The sequence below is a fragment of the Heterodontus francisci genome, chromosome 30 (genome assembly GCF_036365525.1).
Source record: "Heterodontus francisci isolate sHetFra1 chromosome 30, sHetFra1.hap1, whole genome shotgun sequence".
In the NCBI taxonomy this organism is placed as follows: Eukaryota; Metazoa; Chordata; class Chondrichthyes; order Heterodontiformes; family Heterodontidae; genus Heterodontus; species Heterodontus francisci.
Window position 1 is genome coordinate 18,062,559 of NC_090400.1, and position 23,585 is coordinate 18,086,143.

Consider the following 23,585-nt stretch of genomic DNA (forward strand, 5'->3'; position numbering starts at 1 on the left):
TCTAAAGTCAGTTTCTCTATGGGGTATGCCTTGATTTAAAATGTTGTCTTACTCTTCTGGCCGCATTAACCATTTCATGCCATGCTGTCTGTCAAGTAGTTGCACATGCCTGAGACCCGTTATTCAGTGCAGGCGCACCATGCATTTTTCATGTTCGTTCCTTCACATGTAACACATCACATTTGCACAATTACACTGGTGTCCCAGTATCATGCCACATATTCTTGACTCTCTGGTGATCTTATGAAAAGATCAGTCTCCCCCTGCATGGTCCCAATGCCTCGGGTGGTGGGAGACTATCTAATTCACTCTCTTCAAAAAATACTCGTAAGCAAGGGTACAAATATCTCCAAGAAAAAGCTGTCCAGTACAATTCTTAACCTAACTCTTCCAATTCCAATTGATAGGATGATTTTTCCTGTCTCTATCTCTTACCTTCAATCACTTACTCTCATCCCATTAGTTACCATTTTATCTCATTCATGAGCCCTGGAGAAACTTTACCGTCCAATATTCTCATAATATTGTAATATCATAATACCGAAATCCAACATTCCCATTTGATTCCATGCATTGCCAGATTTTGTTTTTGTTCATTATCTTAGATGCCATTTTAGTTTCTCAAAGGTAACTTCTAAAATTACACTGGACTTTTTGCATCTCAAAAATTATTTCAAATTTAAATAAGAGTGTTGTTGGGGTGATAGATTCTGTTAATGTTCAATTAATTTTTTCCCCAAACGAACCTTGTTCCCATGCAGTTTGGCTTGGAAGATAACATAAGAAAAGTCTAAAAAATAAAGCATTTAGTCAACTTTGATGTCTGTAGCTAAGTCCTTAAATTCTTTTTTAAAAAAAATGCTAGATCTCTTGCTGTGGCATCAGTACTTATGTGGTCCATTGTCGCCTGTTTAAAAAAAACACAAAACATCCATTGTGGCTCTGCCCCAGAGCTTAGTGGGTTAATTTGTCCAAACGTATCTGCCAATTTAGAAACTTGAAATTTAATACTCAATATATAAGTTTACACTGAGCAATTCAGCAATACCGAAGTTGTGCGGTGAATTAAATGAAAAAAAAATCAGCTGTTAGCACAAAGAGTTACCTTCTCTGCCCGTATTTGAGGAAGCGGAACAAAATATTCTTAGATGTGTCACTTTATGTAACTTTAAAAAAAAACTTTCCTGATCAAAAATGAACTAAACTCCAAACCAAACTTCATTTTAAAATTGATTTTTTCCAATTCTTTTGGTATCCTTAGGAATTGAAAAAACAAAAAAAAACAACTTCAAAGGAAAACATCTCCATCAGGGAAGACAGCATTTTACATTGACCTCCAATTGTTCCCAAACTAATTAACATCTTTTTGTAAGAGATTTCTAATCCAATACGACCAAGATGATTCCTAATTCCCGTTCACAGCTATAAAAAATTTAAAATTCAAAAGTGCCAGTGTTATATATAACGAGCGAGCCTTATATCCAGAATTAAAGACACCCACATACATCTTGCCATAATAACTAGAATATCACCATGGCCACTAATGCAGTTCTAGTTTTCACACCTTAACAGCTTAGTTAACCGTAATACTTTCAATTTAATTCAAACCAACACTTATTAATTAAATAGCACATAGTCTAAGAAAAGGTAAATTACATCATTTTCCTGTTGTCCTTCAGGCACCTTTTCAAATAACTGATAAAATATAGACAAGAAACAAAACTAAAGAAAAGATTAATTTTCACAGTTAATCAAAACCTTCAACATTTTACAGCAGAAAAAGGGGACAGAATCTTCCCATGTCTCCTTTATTTATCCTTCTTCCTTAAATTTCAATTTCTTATGTTTGCTATTTAGTCTCATTTGAAAGGTCAGTAATATGTGACTTTAATTTGATTTTTCTGGCAGTGTTTTGAAAAGTTCAAATTGAATTTCTGCCAGACTTCCTTCCTTCCTTTCTTTCTTTATTTATTTAGAGATACAGCACTGAAACAGGCCTTTCGGCCTACTGAGTCTGTGCCGACCAACAACCACCCATTTATACTAATCCTACATTAATCCCATATTCCCTACCACATCCCCACCATTCTCCTACCACCTACCTACACTAGGGGCAATTTACAATGGCCAATTTACCTATCAATCTGCAAGTCTTTAGCTGTGTGGGGAAACCGGAGCACCCGGCGAAAACCCAGGCGATCACAGGGAGAACTTGCAAACTCCGCACAGGTAGTACCCAGAATCAAACCTGGGTCACTGGAGCTGTGAGTTAGCGGTGCTAACCACTGTGCCGCCCAAACTTATGCTCCAAAGCTGAAGTTTTATCTCTTACAGGCAAAGCAGTGCTTTTGCAAAAGTAACTCCTTCAAAGGACAGCACTCACATTTTAAATTAAAAGTGTTTATGTTTTAATATTTTGACAGACTAACAATCTAATTCATACTGTTTTGCACAAAGATATATATGTAGGTAGGATCAGTGACAAATTTATGCTTTCAGCATTAAAAATCAGACAACAAAGGATTAAAGACTTAAAGTTCTGCAAACCAGAGTACATGCCTACTTAAATATAAAAAGACTTTTTCACAACAGTTCTAAAATCTAGGTGTGGGCTTTATAGCTTATTTCTTTTTCCATGAGTCACTCTCCCTAATCCAGGGTGGTACTTTGGAAGGTCCCTTGTTTCAGTCAGTGGGGAGTATATTTCCACAGGAGTGGCATATGATGGTGTCGTTGGGGGGGGGGGGGGGGGCGGGGTTACATCCCTTATTTCAAACAGTGGGGGATAAATCATTCCTACCAGCGATGATGGATCTGGCCATTTCCAGTCTGAGACACAAGCCTTTGGGTCATACAGTCGTATATCTGGTATCTCACCTCCCCAAACAACGGCAGTGACCACAGCCTGCTGTCTGCCTAATTTTCATTCTAATTCAAAAAGTTGCCACTGGTCAATATACTCCTTAGTTTTCCAAATCTAACACCAGTTGTTTTTATTTTCTCCTTTGCAGTCGGCGAGCTCTTGTTTTAGTTGGTGTGTTTCAGCGGCCATGACACCGGCAGTAGCATTTGAATAGCTCTGTTGTCGTAGTATGCACACTGTCGGATCGGCCTCTCTTTCCAGGTCATGAACCCGGGTCTGCAGACTTAATATTTCCTGATTTTTCTGGCTTTTTAAGGCCTCTAACTCCAGAGTCATGTGCTCTTTCTCTCTCTCAAACAGCTGTTTCAACTCCTCAACTTCTTTATCATTCTCCTCTGTGCAAAAATATGCGCTACACAACAGAAGGTTTATTGCCTTTGTGGCTTTAAACCTCTTACTGTCTGTACGTTCCTGAATAAGGGGGGGGTCATGTCTTTAAATGGAATTTGTTCTCGTTTTGTCAGCCACTCTGGAACATGTGAATGAAATTGAGGTCAGACATTTTGTTCAACGTCTTCTCATACTGAGAGAATATTGCCATCGTAGTTACCATAAGTACTCAGTGAGCCTACGATCCCTCCGAGTGCAATTGTTGGCCAGTCAACACACTAAGATCTTTCTTTATTAATCGAGTCCTGTTTAGTCTAGTCCTTGCTGCGGTCACCAATGAAAGTTCTGTTGTGGGTCCAAATCCTATTATTCAGGCAAGACTTAACCAATTAAGGCAACAGGATACTTGATTAATAAATTCAGAGTTTATTGAAAGTAAAATAATATTTAACATTAAAAGTAGAATATACTAAATAAACTTGGTGATATAACTTCACAGCTTTTGCAGGTGCGCTTCCTGGGTGGTACTGGTTTCAGGGTGACCCTGATGGAATCGAATGTGTAATGAGCATTACCCTTGTTCAACCTTGCCCATCTTAGAGCGAAAACCAAAGTACGGAAGGTCCTCATCAGGGAACTCCTCTTTGCTGGTGATGCTGCATTAATATCCCACACAGAAGAGTGTCTGCAGAGACTCATCAACAGGATTGCGTCTGCCTGCGACGAATTTGGCCTAACCATCAGCCTCAAGAAAACAAACATCATGGGACAGGATGTCAGAAATGCTCCATCCATCAATATCGGCGAACACGCTCTGGAAGTAGTTCAAGAGTTCACCTACCGAGGCTCAACTATCACCAGTAACCTGCCTCTCGATGCAGAAATCAACAAGCGCATGGGAAAGGCGTCCGCTGCTATGTCCAGACTGGCCAAGAGGGTGTGGGAAAACGGCGCACTGACACGGAACACAAAAGTTCGAGTGTTTCAAGCTTGTGTCCTCAGTACCTTGCTCTACGTCAGCGAGGCCTGGACAATGTATGTCAGCCAAGAGTGACGTCTCAACTCATTCCATCTTTGCTGCCTCTGGAGAATCCTTGGCATCAGGTGGCAGGACCGTATCTCCAACGCAGAAGTCCTCGAGGCGGCCAACATCCCCAGCATATACACCCTACTGAGCTAGCGGCGCTTGAGATGGCTTGGCCATATGAGCCGCATGGAAGATGGCAGGATCCCCAAGGATGCATTGTACAGCGAGCTCGTCCCTGGTATCAGACCCACCGGCCATCCATGTCTCCGCTTTAAAGACATCTGCAAACGCGACATGAAGTCCTGTGACATTGATCACAAGTGGTGGGAGTCAGTTGCCAGCGATTGCCAGAGCTGGCGGAGAGCCATAAAGGCGGGGATAAAATGTGGCGAGTTTAAGAGACTTCGCAGTTGGCAGGAAAAAGACAGAAGTGCAAGGAGAGAGCCAACTGTGTAACAGCCGCAGCAACCAATTTTATCTGCAACGCCTGTGGAAGAGTCTGTCACTCTAGAATTGGTCTTTATAGCCACTCCAGGTGCTGCTTCACAAACCACTGACCATCTCTTAGTCGCTTACCCATTGTCTGTTGAGACAAGGAGGCCAAAGAAGAAGAATGAGCATTGGCCCTTTAGAGGATGAGACTGACGAATTACTAGTGAGAAACAAGGAAATGGCAGAGACTTTGAACAAGTATTTTGTATCTGTCTTCACAGTAAAAGGCACAAAAAGCATCCCAAGAATGGCAAAAAATAGAGGCAAAAGGAGGGAGGAATTTAAAACGATCACTAGAGAAAAAGTACCATGCAAACTAATGGGACTAAAGGTTGAAAAGTCCCCTGGACCTGATGGCCTGCATCCTCGGGTCTTAAAAGAAGTGGTTGCAGAGTTAGTGGACACATTGGTTGTAATCTTCCAAAATTCCCTAGATCCTGCCAACTGCTAAGTCTCTTCCAATGGATTGGAAAACCGTAAATGTAACACCTCTATTCAAGAAAAGGTAATGGGGGCGTGGTGCGACAGCAAGTAGGAAACTATAGGGGCGGCACAGTGGCGCAGTGGTTAGCACCGCAGCCTCACAGCTCCAGCGACCTGGGTTCAATTCTGGGTACTGCCTGTGTGGAGTTTGCAAGTTCTCCCTGTGTCTGCGTGGGTTTCCTCCGGGTGCTCCGGTTTCCTCCCACATGCCAAAGACTTGCAGGTTGATAGGTTAATTGGCCATTAGCAATTGCCACTAGTATAGGTAGGTGGTAGGGAAATATAGGGACATGTGGGGATGTGATAGGAAAATGGAATTAGTGTAGGATTAGTATAAATGGGTGGTTGATGGTCGGCACAGACTCGGTGGGCCGAAGGGCCTGTTTCAGTGCTGTATCTCTAAACTAAAATCTAAACTATAGGCCCGTTTGCTTAACATCTGTTATTGGGAAAATGCTGAATCTCTTAAAGTAGTAATAGGACATTTAGAAAATCATAATGAATCAGGCAGAGTCGATGTGGTTTCATAAAAGGGAAATTATGTTTGACAAGAGTTCTTTGAGGATTTAACAAGCTGGGTGGATAAAGGGGAACCAGTAGATGTAGTGTCTTTAGATTTCCAAAAGGCATGCAATAAGGTTACTGTACAAGATAAGAGCTCATGCTGTTGGGAGTAATATATTCGTATGGATAGACGATTGGCTAACTAAGAGGAAACAGAGTAGGGATAAATGTGGCATTTCAGGTTGACAAACTGTAAATAGTGGAGTGCCACAGGGATCAGTTCTGTGGCCTCAACTATTTACAATCTGTAAACTCTCACAATTGTTACTGTGCAGAAGGAGGAAATTCAGCCCCTCATGTCCGCACTGGCTCTCTGAAAGAACAACTCCCGCAGTTCCATTCCGCTGCCTTCTCCCCGTAACCCTGCACATTCTTCCTTTTCAAAAAACAGTCTAATTCCCTTTTGAATTAAATCTGCCTCCACCACGTTCTCAGGCAGCGCATTCCAGACCTTAACCACTAGCTGCATGAAAAAGTTTTTCCTCCGGTCACTTTTGTTTCGATGAACGACTTGGATGAAGGGACCTAGTGCATTGTAGCTAAATTTGCGGATGATACAAAGATGGGTAAGAAAGCATGTTGCGAGGAGGACAGAGTCTGCGAAGAGATAGATAGGTTAAGTGAGTGGACAAAAAAATTGGCAGCTGGGATATAATGTTGGAACATGTGAGGTTGTCCACTTTGGCGGGAAGAATAAAAAAGCAGAATGTTCTTTTACATGGAGAGAGACTGCAGAAAGCTGAGGGACAGAGGGATCTGGGTGTCCTTGTACATGAATCACAAAAAATTAGCATGCAGGTATAGCAAGTAGTTAGGAAGGCAAATGGAATGTTGGCCTTTATTGCAGGGGAGATGGAGTATAAAAGTAGGGATGTCTTGGTACAAATGTGCAGAGCATTGGTGAGGCCGCACTTAGAGTACTGCACACAGTTTGGACTCCTTACTTGGGGAGGGATATTGTTGCATTGGAACCCCTGTGATTAAGGGGTTGTCTTGTGAAGAAAGGTTGAGCAGGTTGGGCCGATACTCATTGGAGTTTAGAAGAATTGAGAGGTGATCTTACTGAAACATAAAAGACTCTGAGGGGGCTTGATAGGGTAGATGCTGAGAGGATGTTCCCCCTCCTGGGGAATCTAGAACTATGGGTCACAGATGAGGAGGAATTTCTTCTTTCAGAGGGTCATTAATCTTTCCCCAGAGAGTCATGGAGGCTGGGTCATTGAATATATTCAAGGCTGAGTTAGACAAATTTTTGATTGACAAAGGAGTCCAGGGTTACAGAGGCAGACAGGAAAGTTGAGTTGAGGCCACAAGAGAATCAGCCATGATTTTATTGAATGGCAGAGCAGGCTCGAGGGGCCGAATGGCCTACACCTCCTATTTCTTATGTTCTTATGTATCCATCACTGATAAACTGACCGACCTGTAGTTACTAGGAATATCCTTTCACCCTTTCTTGAAAATGGGTGTCACATTTACCACTCTCCAATCCTCTGGCACCCCCCCCCCCCCGGGACCCCCAGCATATCTAGGGAAGATTGGAAAATTGTGGCAAACCCTTCTACTGTCTCCACTCCCACTTCCTTTAGCAACCTGGGATGCAGTCTGTACCAGGTGACTTATCCAGTCTAAGCATAGCGAACAAAGAACAGTACAGAAACAAGAAATGCTGGATTCACTCAGAACAGTACAGCGCAGGAACAGGCCATTCGGCCCTCCAAGCCTGCGCCGATCTTGATGCCTGCCGAAACTAACACCTTCTGCACTTCCGGGGCCCATATCCCTCTATTCCCTTCCTATTCATATATTTGTCAAGATGTCTCTTAAACGTCACTATCGTATCTGCTTCCACCACCTCCCCTGGCAGCAAGTTCCAGGCACTCACCACCCTCTGTGTAAAAAAAACATGCCTCGCACATCCCCTCTAAACTTTGCCCCTCGCACCTTAAACCTATGCCCCCTAGTAACTGACTCTTCCACCCTGGGAAAAAGCTTCTGACTATCCACTCTGTCCATGCCACTCATAACTTTGTAAACCTCCATCATGTTGCCCCTCCACCTCCGTCGTTCCAGTGAAAACAATCCGAGTTTATCCAACCTCTCCTCATAGCTAATGACCTCCAGACCAGGCAACATCCTGGTAAACCTCCTCTGTACCCTCTCCAATGCCTCCACGTCCTTCTGGTAGTGTGGCGACCAGAATTGCACGCAATATTCTAAGTGTGGCCTAACTAAGGTTCTGTACAGCTGCAACATGACTTGCCAATTTTTATACTGGATGCCCCGACCGATGAAGGCAAGCATGCCGTATGCCTCCTTGACTACCTTATCCACCTGCGTTGCCACTTTCAGTGACCTGTGGACCTGTACGCCCAGATCTCTCTGCCTGTCAATACTCGTAAGGGTTCTGCCATTTACTGTATACCTCCCACCTGCATTAGACCTTCCAAAATGCGTTACCTCACATTTGTCCGGATTAAACTCCATCTGCTATTTCTCCGCCCAAGTCTCCAACCGATCTATATCCTGCTGTATCCTCTGACAATCCTCATCATTATCCGCAACTCCACCAACCTTTGTGTCGTCCGCAAACTTTCTAATCAGACCAGCTACATTTTCCTCCAAATCATTTATAGATACTACAAACAGCAAAGGTCCCAGCACTGATCCCTGCGGAACACCACTAGTCACATCCCTCCATTCAGAAAAACACCCATCCACTGTTCCCCTCTGTCTTCTGTGACTGAGCCAGTTCTGTATCCATCTTGCCAGCTCACCTCTGATCCCGTGTGACTTCACCTTTTGCACCAGTCTGCCATGCGGGACCTTGTCAAAGCCTTTACTAAAGTCCATACAGACAACATCCACCGCCCTTCCCTCATCAATCATCTTCGTCACTTCCTCAAAAAACTCAATCGACATGACCTCCCCTTCACAAAACCATGCTGTCTCTCGCTAATTTCGTTTGTTTCCAAATGGGAGTAAATCCTGTCCCGAATAATCCTCTCTAATAGTTTCCCTACCACTGACGTAAGGCTCACCGGCCTATAATTTCCTGGATTATCCTTACCACCCTTCTTAAACAAAGGAACAACATTGGCTACAGGTGAGGTCCCAGAGGACTGAAGAATAGCCAATGAGGATGCAAAGATTTCTGTCAAGGCCCCAGCAATTTCTTCCCTTGCCTCCCTCAGTATTCTAGGGTAGATCCCATCAGGCCCTGGGGACTTATCTACCTTAATGCTTTGCAAGACACCCAACACCACCTCCTTTTTGATAATGAGATGACTGAGACTATCTGCACTCCCTTCCCTAGGCTCATCATCCACCAAGTCCTTCTCCTTGGTGAATACGGATGCAAAGTACTCATTTAGCACCTCACCCAATTCCTCTGGCTCCACGCATAGATTCCCATCTCTGTCCTTGAGTGGGCCAACCCTTTCCCTGGTTACCCTCTTGCTCTTTATATATGTATAAAAAGCCTTGGGATTTTCCTTAATCCTGTTTGCCAATGACTTTTCATGACCCCTTTTAGCCCTCCTAACTTCTTGCTTAAGTTCCTTCCTACTGTCTTTATATTCCTCAAGGGATTCATCTGTTCCTAGCCTTCCAGCCCTTACAAATGCTTCCTTTTTCTTTTTGACTAGGCTCACAATATCCCGTGTTATCCAAGCTTCCCGAAACTTGCCAAACTTGTCTTTCTTCCTCACAGGAACATGCTTGTCCTGGATTTTAATCAGCTGACGTTTGAAAGACTCCCACATGTCAGATGTTGATTTACCCTCAAACAGCCGCCCCCAATCGAAATTCTTCAGTTCCTGCCTAATATTATAATTAGCCTTCCCCCAATTTAGCACCTTCACCCGAGGACTACTCTTATCCTTATCCACAAGTACCTTAAAACTTATGGAATTATGGTCATTGTTCCCGAAATGCTCCCCCACTGAAACTTCGACCACCTGGCTGGGCTCATTCCCCAATACCAGGCCCAGACTGGCCCCATCCCTAGTTGGACTATCTCCATACTGTTTCAAGGAGCCCTTCTGGATGCTCCTCACAAATTCTGCCCCATCCAAGCCCCTAGCACTAAGTGAGTCCCAGTCAATATAGGGGAAGTTAAAATCACCCACCACCACAACCCTGTTACCTTTACATCTTTCTAAAATCTGTCTACATATCTGCTCCTCTACCTCCTGTAGTAAACCCCCCAACATCGTGACTGCACCCTTCCTATTCCTGAGCTCCACCCATATTGCCTCGCTGCATGACCTCTCTGAGCTGTCCTCCCGCAGTACAGCTGTGATATTCTCCTTAACCAGTAATGCAACTCCCCCACCCCTTTTACATCCCCCTCTATCCCTCCTGAAGCTTCTAAAGCCTGGAACATTTAGCTGCCAATCCTGCCCTTCCCTCAACCAAGTCTCTGTAATAGCAACAACATCATATTTCCAAGTACTAATACAAGCTCTAAGTTCATCTGCCTTACCTGTTATACTTCTTGCATTGAAACAAATGCACTTCAGACCACCAGTCCCACTGTGCTCAGCAACATCTCCTTGTCTGCTCTTGCTCTTAGTCCTACTGGCCTTATTTACTGTGTCCTCCTCATTTACTTCACTAGCTGTCCTACTGCTCTGGTTCCCAACCCCCTGCCACACTAGTTTAAACCCTACCGAGTGACGCTAGCAAACCTTGCAGCCTGGATATTAGTGCCCTTCCAGTTTAGATGCAACCCGTCCTTCTTGTACAGGTCCCATCTGTCCCTGAAGGGAGCCCAATGGTCCAGATATTTGAAACCCTCCCTTCTACATCAGCTGCTCAGCCACGTGTTTAGCTGCACTATCTTCCTATTTCTAGCCTCACTGGCACGTGGCACAGGGAGTAATCCAGAGATTACAACTCTGGAGGTCCTGTTTGTTAACTTGCTACCTAACTCCCTAAACTCCCCCTGCAGGACCTCATCACTCTTCCTGCCTATGTTGTTGGTACCGATGTGTACCACAACTTCTGGCTGTTCACCCTCCCCCTTCAGAATGCCCTCTGTCCGTTCAGAGACATCCTTGACCCTGGCACCAGGGAGGCAACATACCTTCCTGGAGTCTCTTTCACGTCCACAGAAGCGCCTATCTGTGGCCCTGACTATAGAGTCCCCTAGAACTATTGCTCTTCTGTGCTTTGTCCCTTCCTGCTGAACAACAGTGCCAGCTGTGGTGCCACTGCTCTGGCTGCTGCTGTTTTCCCCTGATAGGCCATCCCCCCCAACAGTATCCAAAATGGTATACTTGTTAGAGAGGGGGATAGCCACAGGGGATTCCTGCACTGACTGTCTGCCCCTTCTAGCGGTCACCCATCTATCTGCCTGCACCTTGGGTGTAACCACTTCTCTAAAACTCCTGTCTATGACGCTTTCCGCCACCTGCACGCTCCTAAGTGCATCCAGTTGCCGCTCCAACCGATCCATGCGGTCTGTGAGGAGCTGCAACTGGATACACTTCCTGCAGATTTAGTCGCCCGGAACGTTGGAAGCGTCACGGACTTCCCACATCTCGCATGTGAAGCACTTCACCCCTCTAACTGTCATTTCTAGCACTAGTTAGTTAATTGATATAAAATAAATAAATACTTATTAAATCCTTACTAAATTATGATACACTTCACTATGTGGTCCCTAGTGCTAGATTTCTACAATAAATATTAAATGCTGTCTAAATACAGTAATCTCCTCCCTCTGGTTTAGTTACTCTACTTATTAATTAGTTAATTAGTGTTTTAATCAATTTTTATCAGTTTTATTTTGAAATTCGGTACAGATTCCCTACCAGCCAATCAGGTCACAGCTTTCCTGTGACGTTACTTTTTCAGTTTTTTTTCCCCACCCGAGGTAACCGCTCCGGATCTCCGCCCTCCGAGTCTGTCCGAGAATCCCCGAGGTAAGCTTTTTTTTATATACTCACCGCTCCGGAACTCCGCCCTCCGAGTCTGTTTAAAAAGGGAACGAAGGATATACCGAATAATTACGAGCCAGTCAGTCTAACCTCAGTAGTGGGCAAATTATTGGAATCTATTCTGAGAGACAGGATAAATTGTCACTTGGAAAGGCACAGGTTAATCAAGGATAGTCAGCATGGATTTGTTAAGAGAAGATCTTGTCTGACCAACTTGGTCAAATTTTTTAAAGAAGTAACAAGGATAATAGATGAGGGTAGTGCAATTGATGTGGTCTACATGGATTTTAGCAAGGCTTTTGATCAGGTCCCACATGGCAGCAAGGTGGATACAAGATTGTCTCAGTGGCAGTGTTACGACCAGGTGGGAGGGGGTCTAGGGGTTCCCTCTCAGCCTTTGCCTGGTTTAACCGTAACAGGGTTTAATTTTAAAACACCGTGTTTTTAGCTCCCCCTTAGTGAATCCTTGTTCTCTGCTCCAATTGTAAAGCAAAGAAATCAAAAGGTTTCCTTAGATTTAAACAGGAAAGGTAGAAGTTTATTAATCTTAAACTGTAATCAGGTTCACGACTACAAATATGCGACGTGACTATGCTAGCATGCATACACAAACGCAGACAGAGACAGCAAAAAGTAGAAAGATTAAAGGGGAAAAATTTGAGCCAATATCTTGTAGCTTACAGTCCTTTAAGTTCAATGTGCAGTCTTTGGTTGCCGTTAAGTCTTGCAATTCGTTGGGGCCCAGTTCACACTTCAACTTGTTCCGATGTAGGATTCTTTTCTTGAGTTTTACATGTCTTCCCTGGGTCCGGTGGCTTGGGAGAAAGTGAGAGAGAGAGACACTTCCTTGTTCCAGCTTCAGTTGCACACTCCTTTTGTACCTTTGTGGCACAATTCAGAAAACCCCAGGTTGCCCAGCAAATTGGTCATGTGACGAGCCTGTTATTTGGGAACAGTCTCTCCTGCGAGGTTTGTGGATTTCAAAGCTCTCAGTGGGCGGGGAGGGGGGGCGTTGCTGCTGGTTTAGTGCTATCTCTTACTGACCAGATGTGGAACCATTATCAGACCAATCTCTGTTAATTGAATCAGTGATCAGTTCCTTTGTCTCTCCAAGCACTGACTCTTAGTATGCAAATGTTCTTTCAGCCAAGTGTCCGGTGATCTTCGAACCAGTAATTTCTTCACTCCAGTCACAATTTAAAGTCGATGTTCATATGATGAAATCAGTTTGCCTCATTCTTGGCAGGTGTGGGTCTGCATGAGGAGTCTGGATATGCACTTCAAGTGCCGTAAGCTGTAGGGCTACGGACCAAATGCAGGAAGGTGGGATTAGAATAGGTAGATCGTTTTTCGGCTGGCACTGACATGATGGGCCAAGTGGCCTGTTTGTGTGCGGTAAAGTTTGTGATTCTAAGTGGTGAGCCAATGACGTTTAAAAACTGCTGCCAATGGTAAACATGCTGTCAGTTGTGTTTAGGCATTTAACCTGCATGACATGCCTTGTGCCAGTGGTGACAAGAGACGCACTTTCCTTAGTGAGTCAGTGCTTCTGATTTACCCACACCTGACAAAGAACAGCTTTGCTTGGAAATGTAAGAATGGAGGAGAGCACAGGTGGAAGGCCAATATACTGTGCTGTCCTAAAACCTAAAGAATATTAAACAAGTTATTGGCACAACATTGAAGCTCATTGTCTTATTTATAAATATGCTAAATGCTGATGCTGATAAAACTGCATTTATTTTTAATGATCAGCTAGTAATGTCTTGTCCTTCAGTGTGCTGAAGTGTCACTACAAGGGTTCCTTTTTGCTTGATAAGGAGTGCAAACTCTGTGGGGTCATGTCAGCAAGGGGGCTTGGGTGTAGTTGGAATGATCACAGTATGAAGAAGCCCCAGATATACTGCTGAAGTTTAACCAGCTAAAACTGTGTAGCACTTGCAAACTTGCCACTGTTTGTCTAGCAAAGATGTCCCTACCTTGCAACATTATCTGCAGCCAAATTGCAGGTATGGTTTCCAACAATGAGCCAAGCCCACTGTCTGTCATCAGTGTCACCCCAGACTACTGCAGATCTTCCGGGTTAAGGTATCAGAATACCACGTTGTTTAAGGATTAATTTGATTGTAATCTCGTCTTCAAGCCAACTCAAGACTCCATCAACCCTCCCATATAACACTGCATATTGGGATGCACAGTACTTAAGTAATAATGTCTGTTAATCCAACATGTTAAATGTTTCATCGGTAGGTAAGATTTTGCAGTAGTTGGGACCTAAATTGTCCTGTGCTCCTGAGCTGGAGAGCAGAAAACTTAGCCAGGGTTCCTTCATAATCACTGTCTAGTGAGCCATGCTGGCAAGTGGGTGTGGTGTGGGTGGGTGTGTGAGAAAGAGTTAGGCAAGGACTGGGTTATGCTAAATTGTAATGCCCTTTACAGTTGAATAGCCAACTGAAACCATCAAGACTGACAAATGATAAAGTTTACCTCGAGTAAATGCTGTCAACTCCCATGGAACCTTACCCCAGCAAGCATTTTCAGTCAAGGAAGACAAGAATAATGGGTATAATTTTTCTCTTTAAAGCCATGACTCTGACATAAACTATTCTTGTAATAGTCTGTTTTTCTAATTGAACTGAGCAAGTAATGTATCTGTGTGAACTGGTGGGGCCATCCTTCAAAATGTTCCCACTACCCCACCCCCATTCCCCACATTTGCTGCTCATGCCTATTAACTAAAATACATCTGGCCTGTAATGTTTTTATCAAGTATTATTTCTGAGTGTGTACATATATATTTTCTGCTTAACGAGGTTTGTTCGGATCATATGCCCTGAAGTGTTCTGTTCAGCATTCTCTCATTCGTGAATTATTCATTGTACTGCAGGTTCTGCTGGACTCAATGCGATACAAGAATGAACTGAGTGACATGAGCAGAATGTGGGTAAGTGCCTGGAGTTCTCGTTTGTGAATACTCTATGCTGTACATATCTTTGTGTGGTGACGTTTATCATACCTATCACAAATGTTTGCAGGAATCTTTTTTAAGCACTATTTAAGGCCATAGGCACTTAGAAATAACACTAAGACGAGAAATGATTGGACACTCAGCTGGGATTGGAAGCAATTAGGGAGGTGACTGAAGGTGCCTTCAAGCAAGTAGGTTTTAAGGTGCTTGTAGTTTGGGGAAAAGAGGTGGCAATGCTTAGGAGTTTAAAAAGAGAAATCCAGAGTGCAGGGACTTGATTGCTGAAGGATCTGTTGCCAGTAGTGGTGCAGAGGGAGGGGAGCTCGTAAAGTAGACCAGAGATAGCAGAGCAGAAGGTGGGAGTTGGGAGACTGGGGTGCAAGAGATTGTAGAGGATGAGGATTTTGAAATTAATGGGTTAGATTTTGTGCGCCATTGGAAGGCGGATTTTCTGCCCAGGGTTTGAGGGTGGGGTGGGGGGGGAGGGGTGTGAGGAATCGGCGCAGATTCGTCCACCACAGAACCTGATGCCGTAATGCTGGTTTCCGATTTTCTCGGAGGTGGCCAAGTTCTGTGGTGGCACCTCAGTTGCGAAGCGAAGGAATTGTAGTTTAAATATGTTAAATATTATTCATGCATTAGTACATAATTTGCTGGGTTCCTAGCAGGCATTCACGATCTTCTGCATGACGTGGGGCACTCGGGTCCCTTCACTTTCCTGTCTTTGTAAAGCTGGCACCACTGAGGCAGGAGCCCTCTAAGCCCACAAAGGATCGGTACATTGTGCGTTGTTATCTTTATGAATTTTTTTGGGCATCTGACATTGCCACTAAGCTCAGTCTGCAGATGTGAGGGAAGGCGAGAGCTCTGCAAGTGGGTACTGTTGAGGGGAGAGGGTTGAACTCTGCAATCCAACATCAGGAGATGCTAGGAATGGCAGTGGTGACACTGGGACTGCCGCCATTTTGCGCACCAACAAAATCTTGCCAATGAGTCTGGGCACTTTGAATTAATTGAGATCAGTGTGATGGGCATGATAGGTCAGTGGGACTTAATACAGAATAGGATGTGGCAGTTAGAATTCTGGATGAGTGGAATCTGAACGGAATAGAGCTCAGGAATCCTATGAGGAGAATATTGTAGAAATTGAGTCTGCAGGTGACAAAGGGTTGATGAGGATTTCAGTGGCACTGAGCACGAGGTAGGAACTGGTGTAGATCATGTTACATCAGCAGAAACAGGCAGTCTGTGGGATTGGTTATGTGGCTTTAAAATTGTCTTCAGGCAGAGCAGTGCACCAAGGTTGCAGATTGTTGGTTTCATCCTGAGCAGGGAGCTGTGAATAGGAATGGAATCCAGCATTGGTGCCAAGTTTCTGGCAGGAACTCAACAGGGTTTTTTGAACTTGAACAAACCTATTAAATAAAATTTTGGAATGATTGTGTGTTTAAACTTTCATACTATAACTGTGCAGCACCTCTTCCCTTTGTCAGACAAATTAAAAGTAAGTGTCTTTAAGGCATCTTCATAAATGCTTCATTGTTAAATGGCTCTCCTGAACTCCAGGTCTATGCACAGATATTTTCGAAGGTGTTCCACAGGAACGTTATCAGACATTGACTGACACTGAGCAATGTAAGTTGATATTGGGACAGTTGACCAAAAGCTTGGTCAAAGAGCAAGGTATTAAGGAGTGACTTATAAGAAGGAGAGAGAAGAGGTTTTTGGAGGGAACTCCAGAGTAGAGGACTGAGACAGCTGAAGATTTTATTTTTATTCATTCATGGGATGCGGGCATCGCTGGCCAGGCCAGCATTTATTGCCCATCCCCTAATTGCCCTTGAGAAGGTGATGGTGAGCTGCCTTCTTGAACCGCTGCAGTCCATGTGGGGTAGGTACACCCACAGTGCTGTTAGGAAGGGAGTGCCAGGATTTTGACCCAGCGACAGTGAAGGAACGGCGATATAGTTCCAAGTCAGGGTGGTGTGTGACTTGGAGGGGAATTTGCAGGTGGTGGTGTTCCCATGCATTTTCCGCCCTTGTCCTTCTAGTTGGTAGAGGTTGTGGGTTTGGAAGGTGCTGTCGAAGGAGACTTGGTGCATTGCTGCAGTGCATTTTGTAGATGGTGCACACTGCTGCCACTATAAGTCGGTGGTGGAGAGAGTGAATGTTTGTCGATGGGGTGCCAATCAAGTGGGCTGCTTTGTCCTGGATGGTGTCGAGCTTCTTGAGTGTTGTTGGAGCTGCACCCATCCAGGCAAGTGGAGAGTATTCCATCACACTCCTGACTTGTGCCTTGTAGATGATGGACAGGCTTTGGGGAGTCAGGAGGCAAGTTACTCGCCACAGGATTCCGAGCCTCTGACCTGCTCTTGTAGCCACAGTATTTATATGGCTACTCCAGCTCAGTTTCTGGTCAATGGTAGTAGCCCTGAGGATGTTGATAGTGGGGGGATTCAGCGATGGTAATGCCATTGAATGTCGAGGGGAGATGGTTAGATTCTCTCTCGTTGGAGATGGTCATTGCCTGGCACTTGTGTAGCGCGAATGTTACTTGCCACTTATCAGCCTAAGCCTGGATATTGTCCAAGTCTTCCTGCATTTCTACACGGACTGCTTCAGTATGTGAGGAGTCACCAATGGTGCTGAACATTGTGCAATCATCAGCCAACATCCCCACTTCTGACCTTATGATTGAAGTAAGGTAATTGATGAAGCGCTGAAGATGGTTGGGCCTAGGACACTACCCTGAGGAACTCCTGCAGTGATGTCCTGGCGCTCAGATGGTTGACCTCCAACAACCACAACCATCTTCCTTTGTGCTAGGTATGACTCCAACTAGCAGAGGGTTTTCCCCCAATTCCCATTGACCTCAGTTTTTCTAGGGCTCCTTGATGCCACACTCGGTCAAATGCTGCCTTGATGTCAAGGGTAGTCACTCTCACCTCACCTCTGGAGTTCAGCTCTTTTGTCCATGTTTGAACCAAGGCTGTAATGAGGTCAGGAGCTGAGTGGCCCTGGCGGATCCCAAACTGAGCGTCACTGAGCAGGTTATTGCTGTGCAAGTGCCGCTTGGTGGCACTGTTGATAACACCTTCCATCACTTTACTGATTGAGAGTAGGCTGATGGGGCGGTAATTGACCGGGTTGGACTTGTCCTGCTTTTTGTGTACAGGACATACCTGGGCAATTTTCCACATTGCAGGTTAGATGCCAGTGTTGTAGCTGTACTGGAACAGCTTGGCTAGGGGCGCAGCAAGTTCTGGAGCACAGGTCTTCAGTACTATTGCCAGAATATTGTCAGGGCTCGTAGCCTTTGCAGTATCCAGTGCCTTCAGTCATTTCTTGATATCACGTGGAGTGAATCCAGTTGTCTGAAGTCTGGCATCTGTGATGCTGGGGACTTCAGGAGGAGGCCGAGATGTATCATCAACTCTGCACTTCTGGCTGAAGATTGTTGCAAATGCTTCAGCCTTATCTTTCACACTAATGTGCTGGGTTCCCCCATCATTGAAGATGGAGATAATTGTGGAGCACCTCCTCCAGTTAGTTGTTTAATTGTCCACCACCATTCATGACTGGATGTGGCAGGACTGCAGAGCTTAGAACTGATCCGTTGGTTATGGGATCACTTAGCTCTGTCCATCGCATGCTGCTTACGCAGTTTGGCATGCAGATAGTCCTGCGTTGTAGCTTCACCAGATTGACACTTCATTTTGAGGTATGCCTGCTGTTGCTCCTCGCATGCTCTCCTGCACTCTTCATTGAACCAGGGTTGGTCTCCCGGCTTGATTGTAATGGTAGTGGGGGATATGCTGGGCCATGAGGTTACAGATTATGTTGAGTACAATTCTGCTGCTGCTGATGGCCCACAGTGTCTCATGGATGCCCAGTTTTGCATTGCTACATCTGTTCGAAATCTATCCCATTTAGTACGGTGGTAGTGCCACACAACGTGGAGGAGGGTATCCTCAATGTGAAGGCGGGACTTCGTCTCCACAACGACTGTGCGGTGGTTACTCCTACCAATACTGTCATGGACAGATGCATCTGCGGCATGCAGATTGGTGAGGACGAAGATAAGTATGTCTTCCCTCTTGGAAGAGAAATGCAGACTGGTTTCAATCTCATAATGAAGAGCTGGAACCTGTCATAGCCGCTAAGCGCATTGCACTGTTGAACTACAAGGAAGCCCCCAGTGATTTAACAGCCGCAGCACTTAAAGCAGCCAGAAGCACTGCACAAAGAACAGCCAGGCGCTGCGCAAACGACTACTGGCAACACCTATGCAGTCATATTCAGCTGGCCTCAGACACCGGAAACATCAGATGAATGTATGATGGCATGAAGAGAGCTCTTGGGCCAACCATCAAGAAGATCGCCCCCCTCAAATCTCAATCAGGGGACATGATCACTGACCAACACAAACAACTGGACCGCTGGGTTGAGCACTACCTAGAACTGTACTCCAGGGAGAATGCTGTCACTGAGACTGCCCTCAATGCAGCCCAGCCTCTACCAGTCATGGATGAGCTGGACATACAGCCAACCAAATCGGAACTCAGTGATGCCATTGATTCTCTAGCCAGTGGAAAAGCCCCTGGGATGGACAGCATTACCCCTGAAATAATCAAGAGTGCCAAGCCTGCTATACTCTCAGCACTACATGAACTGCTATGCCTGTGCTGGGATGAGGGAGCAGTACCCCAGGGCATGCGCGATGCCAATATCATCACCCTCTATAAAAACAAAGGTGACCGCGGTGACTGCAACAACTACCGTGGAATCTCCCTGCACAGCATCGTGGGGAAAGTCTTTGCTCGAGTCGCTCTGAACAGGCTCCAGAAGCTGGCCGAGCGCGTCTACCCTGAGGCACAGTGTGGCTTTCGTGCAGAGAGATCGACCGTTGACATGCTGTTCTCCCTTCGTCAGAAGCAGGAGAAATGCCATGAACAACAGATGCCCCTCTACGTTGCTTTCATTGATCTCACCAAAGCCTTTGACCTCGTCAGCAGACGTGGTCTCTTCAGACTACTAGAAAAGATTGGATGCCCATCAAAGCTACTAAGTATCATCACCTCATTCCATGACAATATGAAAGGCACAATTCAACATGGTGGCTCCTCCTCAGAGCCCTTTCCTATCCTGAATGGTGTGAAACAGGGCTGTGTTCTCGCACCCACACTTTTTGGGATTTTCTTCTCCCTGCTGCTTTCACATGCGTTCAAGTCCTCTGAAGAAGGAATTTTCCTCCACACAAGATCAGGGGGCAGGTTGTTCAACCTTGCCCGTCTAAGAGCGAAGTCCAAAGGACGGAAAGTCCTTATCAGAGAACTCCTCTTTGCTGACGATGCTGCTTTAACATCTCACACTGAAGAATGCCTGCAGAGTCTCATCGACAGGTTTGCGGCTGCCTGCAATGAATTTGGCCGAACCATCAGCCTCAAGAAAACAAACATCATGGGGCAGGATGTCAGAAATGCTCCATCCATCAATATTGGCGACCACGCTCTGGAAGTGGTTCACGAGTTCACCTACCTGGGCTCAACTATCACCAGTAACCTGTCTCTCGATGCAGAAATCAACAAGCGCATGGGAAAGGCTTCCACTGCTATGTCCAGACTGGCCAAGAGAGTGTGGGAAAATGGCGCTCTGACACGGAACAAGAGCGACGTCTCAATTCATTCCATCTTCGCTGCCTCCGGAGAATACTTGGCATCAGGTGGCAGGACCGCATCTCCAACACAGAAATCCTCGAGGCGGCCAGCATCCCCAGCTTGTACACCTTACTGAGTCAGCGGCGCTTGAGATGGTTTGGCCATGTGAGCCGCTTGGAAGATGGCAGGATCCCAAAAGACACATTGTACAGCGAGCTCGCCATTGGTATCAGACCCACCGGCCGTCCATGTCTCCGCTATAATGACGTCTGCAAACGCGACATGAAATCCTGTGATGTTGATCACAAGTCGTGGGAGTCAGTTGCCAGCGTTCGCCAGAGCTGGCGGGCAGCCATAAAGACGGGGCTAAAATGTGGCGAGTCGAAGAGACTTAGCAGTTGGCAGGAAAAAAGACAGAGGCGCAAGGGGAGAGCCAACTGTGTAACAGCCCCGACAAACAAATTTCTCTGCATCACCTGTGGAAAAGTCTGTCACTCTAGAATTGGCCTTTATAGCCACTCCAGGCGCTGCATCACAAACCACTGACCACCTCCAGGCGCGTATCCATTGTCTCTCGAGATAAGGAGGCCCAAAGAAAAAAAAAGTGCCTCGCAACGTGGAGGAGGGTATCCTCAATGTGAAGGCGGGACTTCGTCTCCACAATGACTGTGCGGTGGTTACTCCTACCATTACTGTATTACTGTCATGGACAGATGCATCTGCGGCACGCAGATTGGTGATAACGAGGTCAAGTATGTCTTCCCTCTTGGTTCCCTCACCACCTGCTGCAGACCCAGTCTAGCAGATATGTCCTTTTGGACTCGGCCAGCTTGCTCAGTAGTGGTGCTACTGAGCCACTCTTGGTGATGGACATTGAAGTCCCCCACCCAGAGTACATTCTGTGCCCTTGCCACCCTCAGTGCTTTCTCCAAGTGCTATTCAACATGGAGGAGTACTGAGTCATTAGCTGAGGGAGGGTGGTCGGTGGTGATCAGCAGGAGGTTTCTTTGTCCATGTTAGATCTGATGCCATGAGACTTCATGGGGTCCAGAGTCAATGTTGAGGACCCCCAGGGCAACTCCCTCCCTACTGTATACCACTGTGCTGCCACCTCTGCTGGGTCTGTCCTGCTGGTGGGACAGGATATACCCAGAGATGGTGATGTCAGTATCTGGGACTTTCAGGTATGATTCCGTGAGTATAACTATGTCAGGCTGTTGCTTGACTAGTCTGTGGGACAGCTCTCCCAACTTTGGCACAAGCCCCCAGATGTTAGTAAGGAGGACTTTGCAGGGTCGACAGGGCTGGGTTTGCCATTGTCGTTTCCGGTGCCTAGGTCGATGCCGGGTGGTCCATCCGGTTTCATTCCTTTTTATTGACATCGTAGCAGTTAGGTAGAACTGAGTGGCTTGCTGGACCATTTCAGAGGGCATGTAAGAGTCAACCAGATTGCTGTAGGTCTGGAGTCGCATGTAGGCCAGACCAGGTAAGGACAGCAGATTTCCTTTCCTAAAGGACGTTAGTGAACCAGATGGGTATTTACAACAATCGACAGTGGTTTCATGGCCATCATTCGACTAGCTTTTAATTCCAGATTTATTAATCGAATTCAAATTCCACCTTCTGTGGTGGGATTTGAACCCATGTCCTCAGAGCAATCCCCTGGGTCTCTGGTCCAGTGACAATACCACTATGTCACTGCCTCCCCTTTGAAATCATGATTCCTACTCTCCTGGTCTTGTATGAAGTTGGGTTTAGAGAAGCAGCACTTCTTGAGTGACTACTCCAATGGCTGCCTGAGCTCCACAATCTACTTTCCTACAGAATACAAACCTTTGAAATATGCACTCTAAATCTGGAAGTTTATTTCAAATAAATGGTTCAGTGGGTAAATGCACTGCACAATTGTGGGTATAAGACTGGAACATTTCTGGGTCTGTGCTGTCTTGAACTGATATTATCCAGGTTGCTAGTGGGAACACTATGGTTGGCCTTGAGTGTTCTTGGATCAGCAAGGAAAGAAAAAAACTGGGCCAGGGATATAGTCATATCTGAATGTTGGGTTAGGACAGACCCAGTCAACTATAGTGCCCCTCCCATGGTTAAATAGCCTGTTGACATGAGCTGATCAAAGCAACACACATTGAGAACCACCTAGGCCAAATACTGGAAGGCTGCCAGTGCTTGTGAAATTGTATACCACCAGGGATTTTATTGCTAGTTGATTGTTGAGTCCTGCCGGATAACGAATTTATATGGATGTGTTTTAATGAAAATTGAATATCCATTCCATTAGGGTTTTGTGCAAATTTGAAATCAAAGTCGCAACCGCCATCTCACCATCCTGTTTCGTGCCTTAAAAGCTAAGATGTCAACCTAGACGCTTATCGTAGTTCCAAAATACAAATCTTTTTATCCTGGTTTTAGTGCTTTTGTTTATTGACTATTCTAACATTTAAAGTATTGTATTCTGATGAAAGGTCATCAACCTGAGATGTTAACTCTGTTTCTCTCTCCACAGATGCTGCCCGACCTGCTGAGTATTGCCAGCATTTTCTGTTTTTGTTTGATTTCCAGCGTCCTCATAGTACTTTGTTTCTGTATGAGAGTATTGTGTGTTGATATCTTGGGATTAGTGTATCACAGACTAGATTGCATATAGGTGTTTGTGAGAGGTAGTGTTTAAGTGGCTGTCAGTTAGAGGCTGCTTTGTTTGAAGTACAATCCCAAGACTTGTTAAAGATTGCCTGGATGTACCCTTCTTACTGTCGGCTGATCACTTAGCCTTGTTATCAGTAGTCTTTATGAATCTTGATATTGTCAAAACCTGGCTAGAATCCTTTAATATTCAAGAAAATTACATTTAGAAAAAGTTTGGTCTTGGCTGCGGAAGGGAATTCATCTCTGATTCTTGACCAGAAGAGAGAGTCATAAACAGAGACGAGGAAAAGGGAAATTTTGTCTGCAGCAGTTGTCGAGAAACTTTCTGTAGCAGAATTTTTCATGTTTTTCAGAAGATTTGAAAGGGATATTTCTGAAGGTTTATGACTGATTATTGTATTGTTTTACTATTGACCAATCGTAATCCATGTTCCTGTGCATTTCAAAATGTAAATACTGAAGCTATTTTAGCTGATTGAAGTTCTAATCTGTGAGGTGATATCCTGTTCAGCAAGATGACTGAAAATATAGGATG

The 23,585-nt window shown here is 45.2% G+C and overlaps 1 protein-coding gene across 1 annotated transcript in view; it reads left to right on the forward strand.

Moving 5' to 3' along the window:
- Window positions 1-23,585, forward strand: part of hip1 (huntingtin interacting protein 1) — a 249,125-nt gene that overhangs the window by 36,874 nt on the left and 188,666 nt on the right. Inside the window, exon 2 of the mRNA XM_068010196.1 lies at window positions 14,652-14,708. Coding sequence (XP_067866297.1) covers window positions 14,667-14,708 — 42 coding nt within the window. The 5' untranslated portion in view covers window positions 14,652-14,666. The remainder of the gene's footprint in view (window positions 1-14,651; window positions 14,709-23,585) is intronic.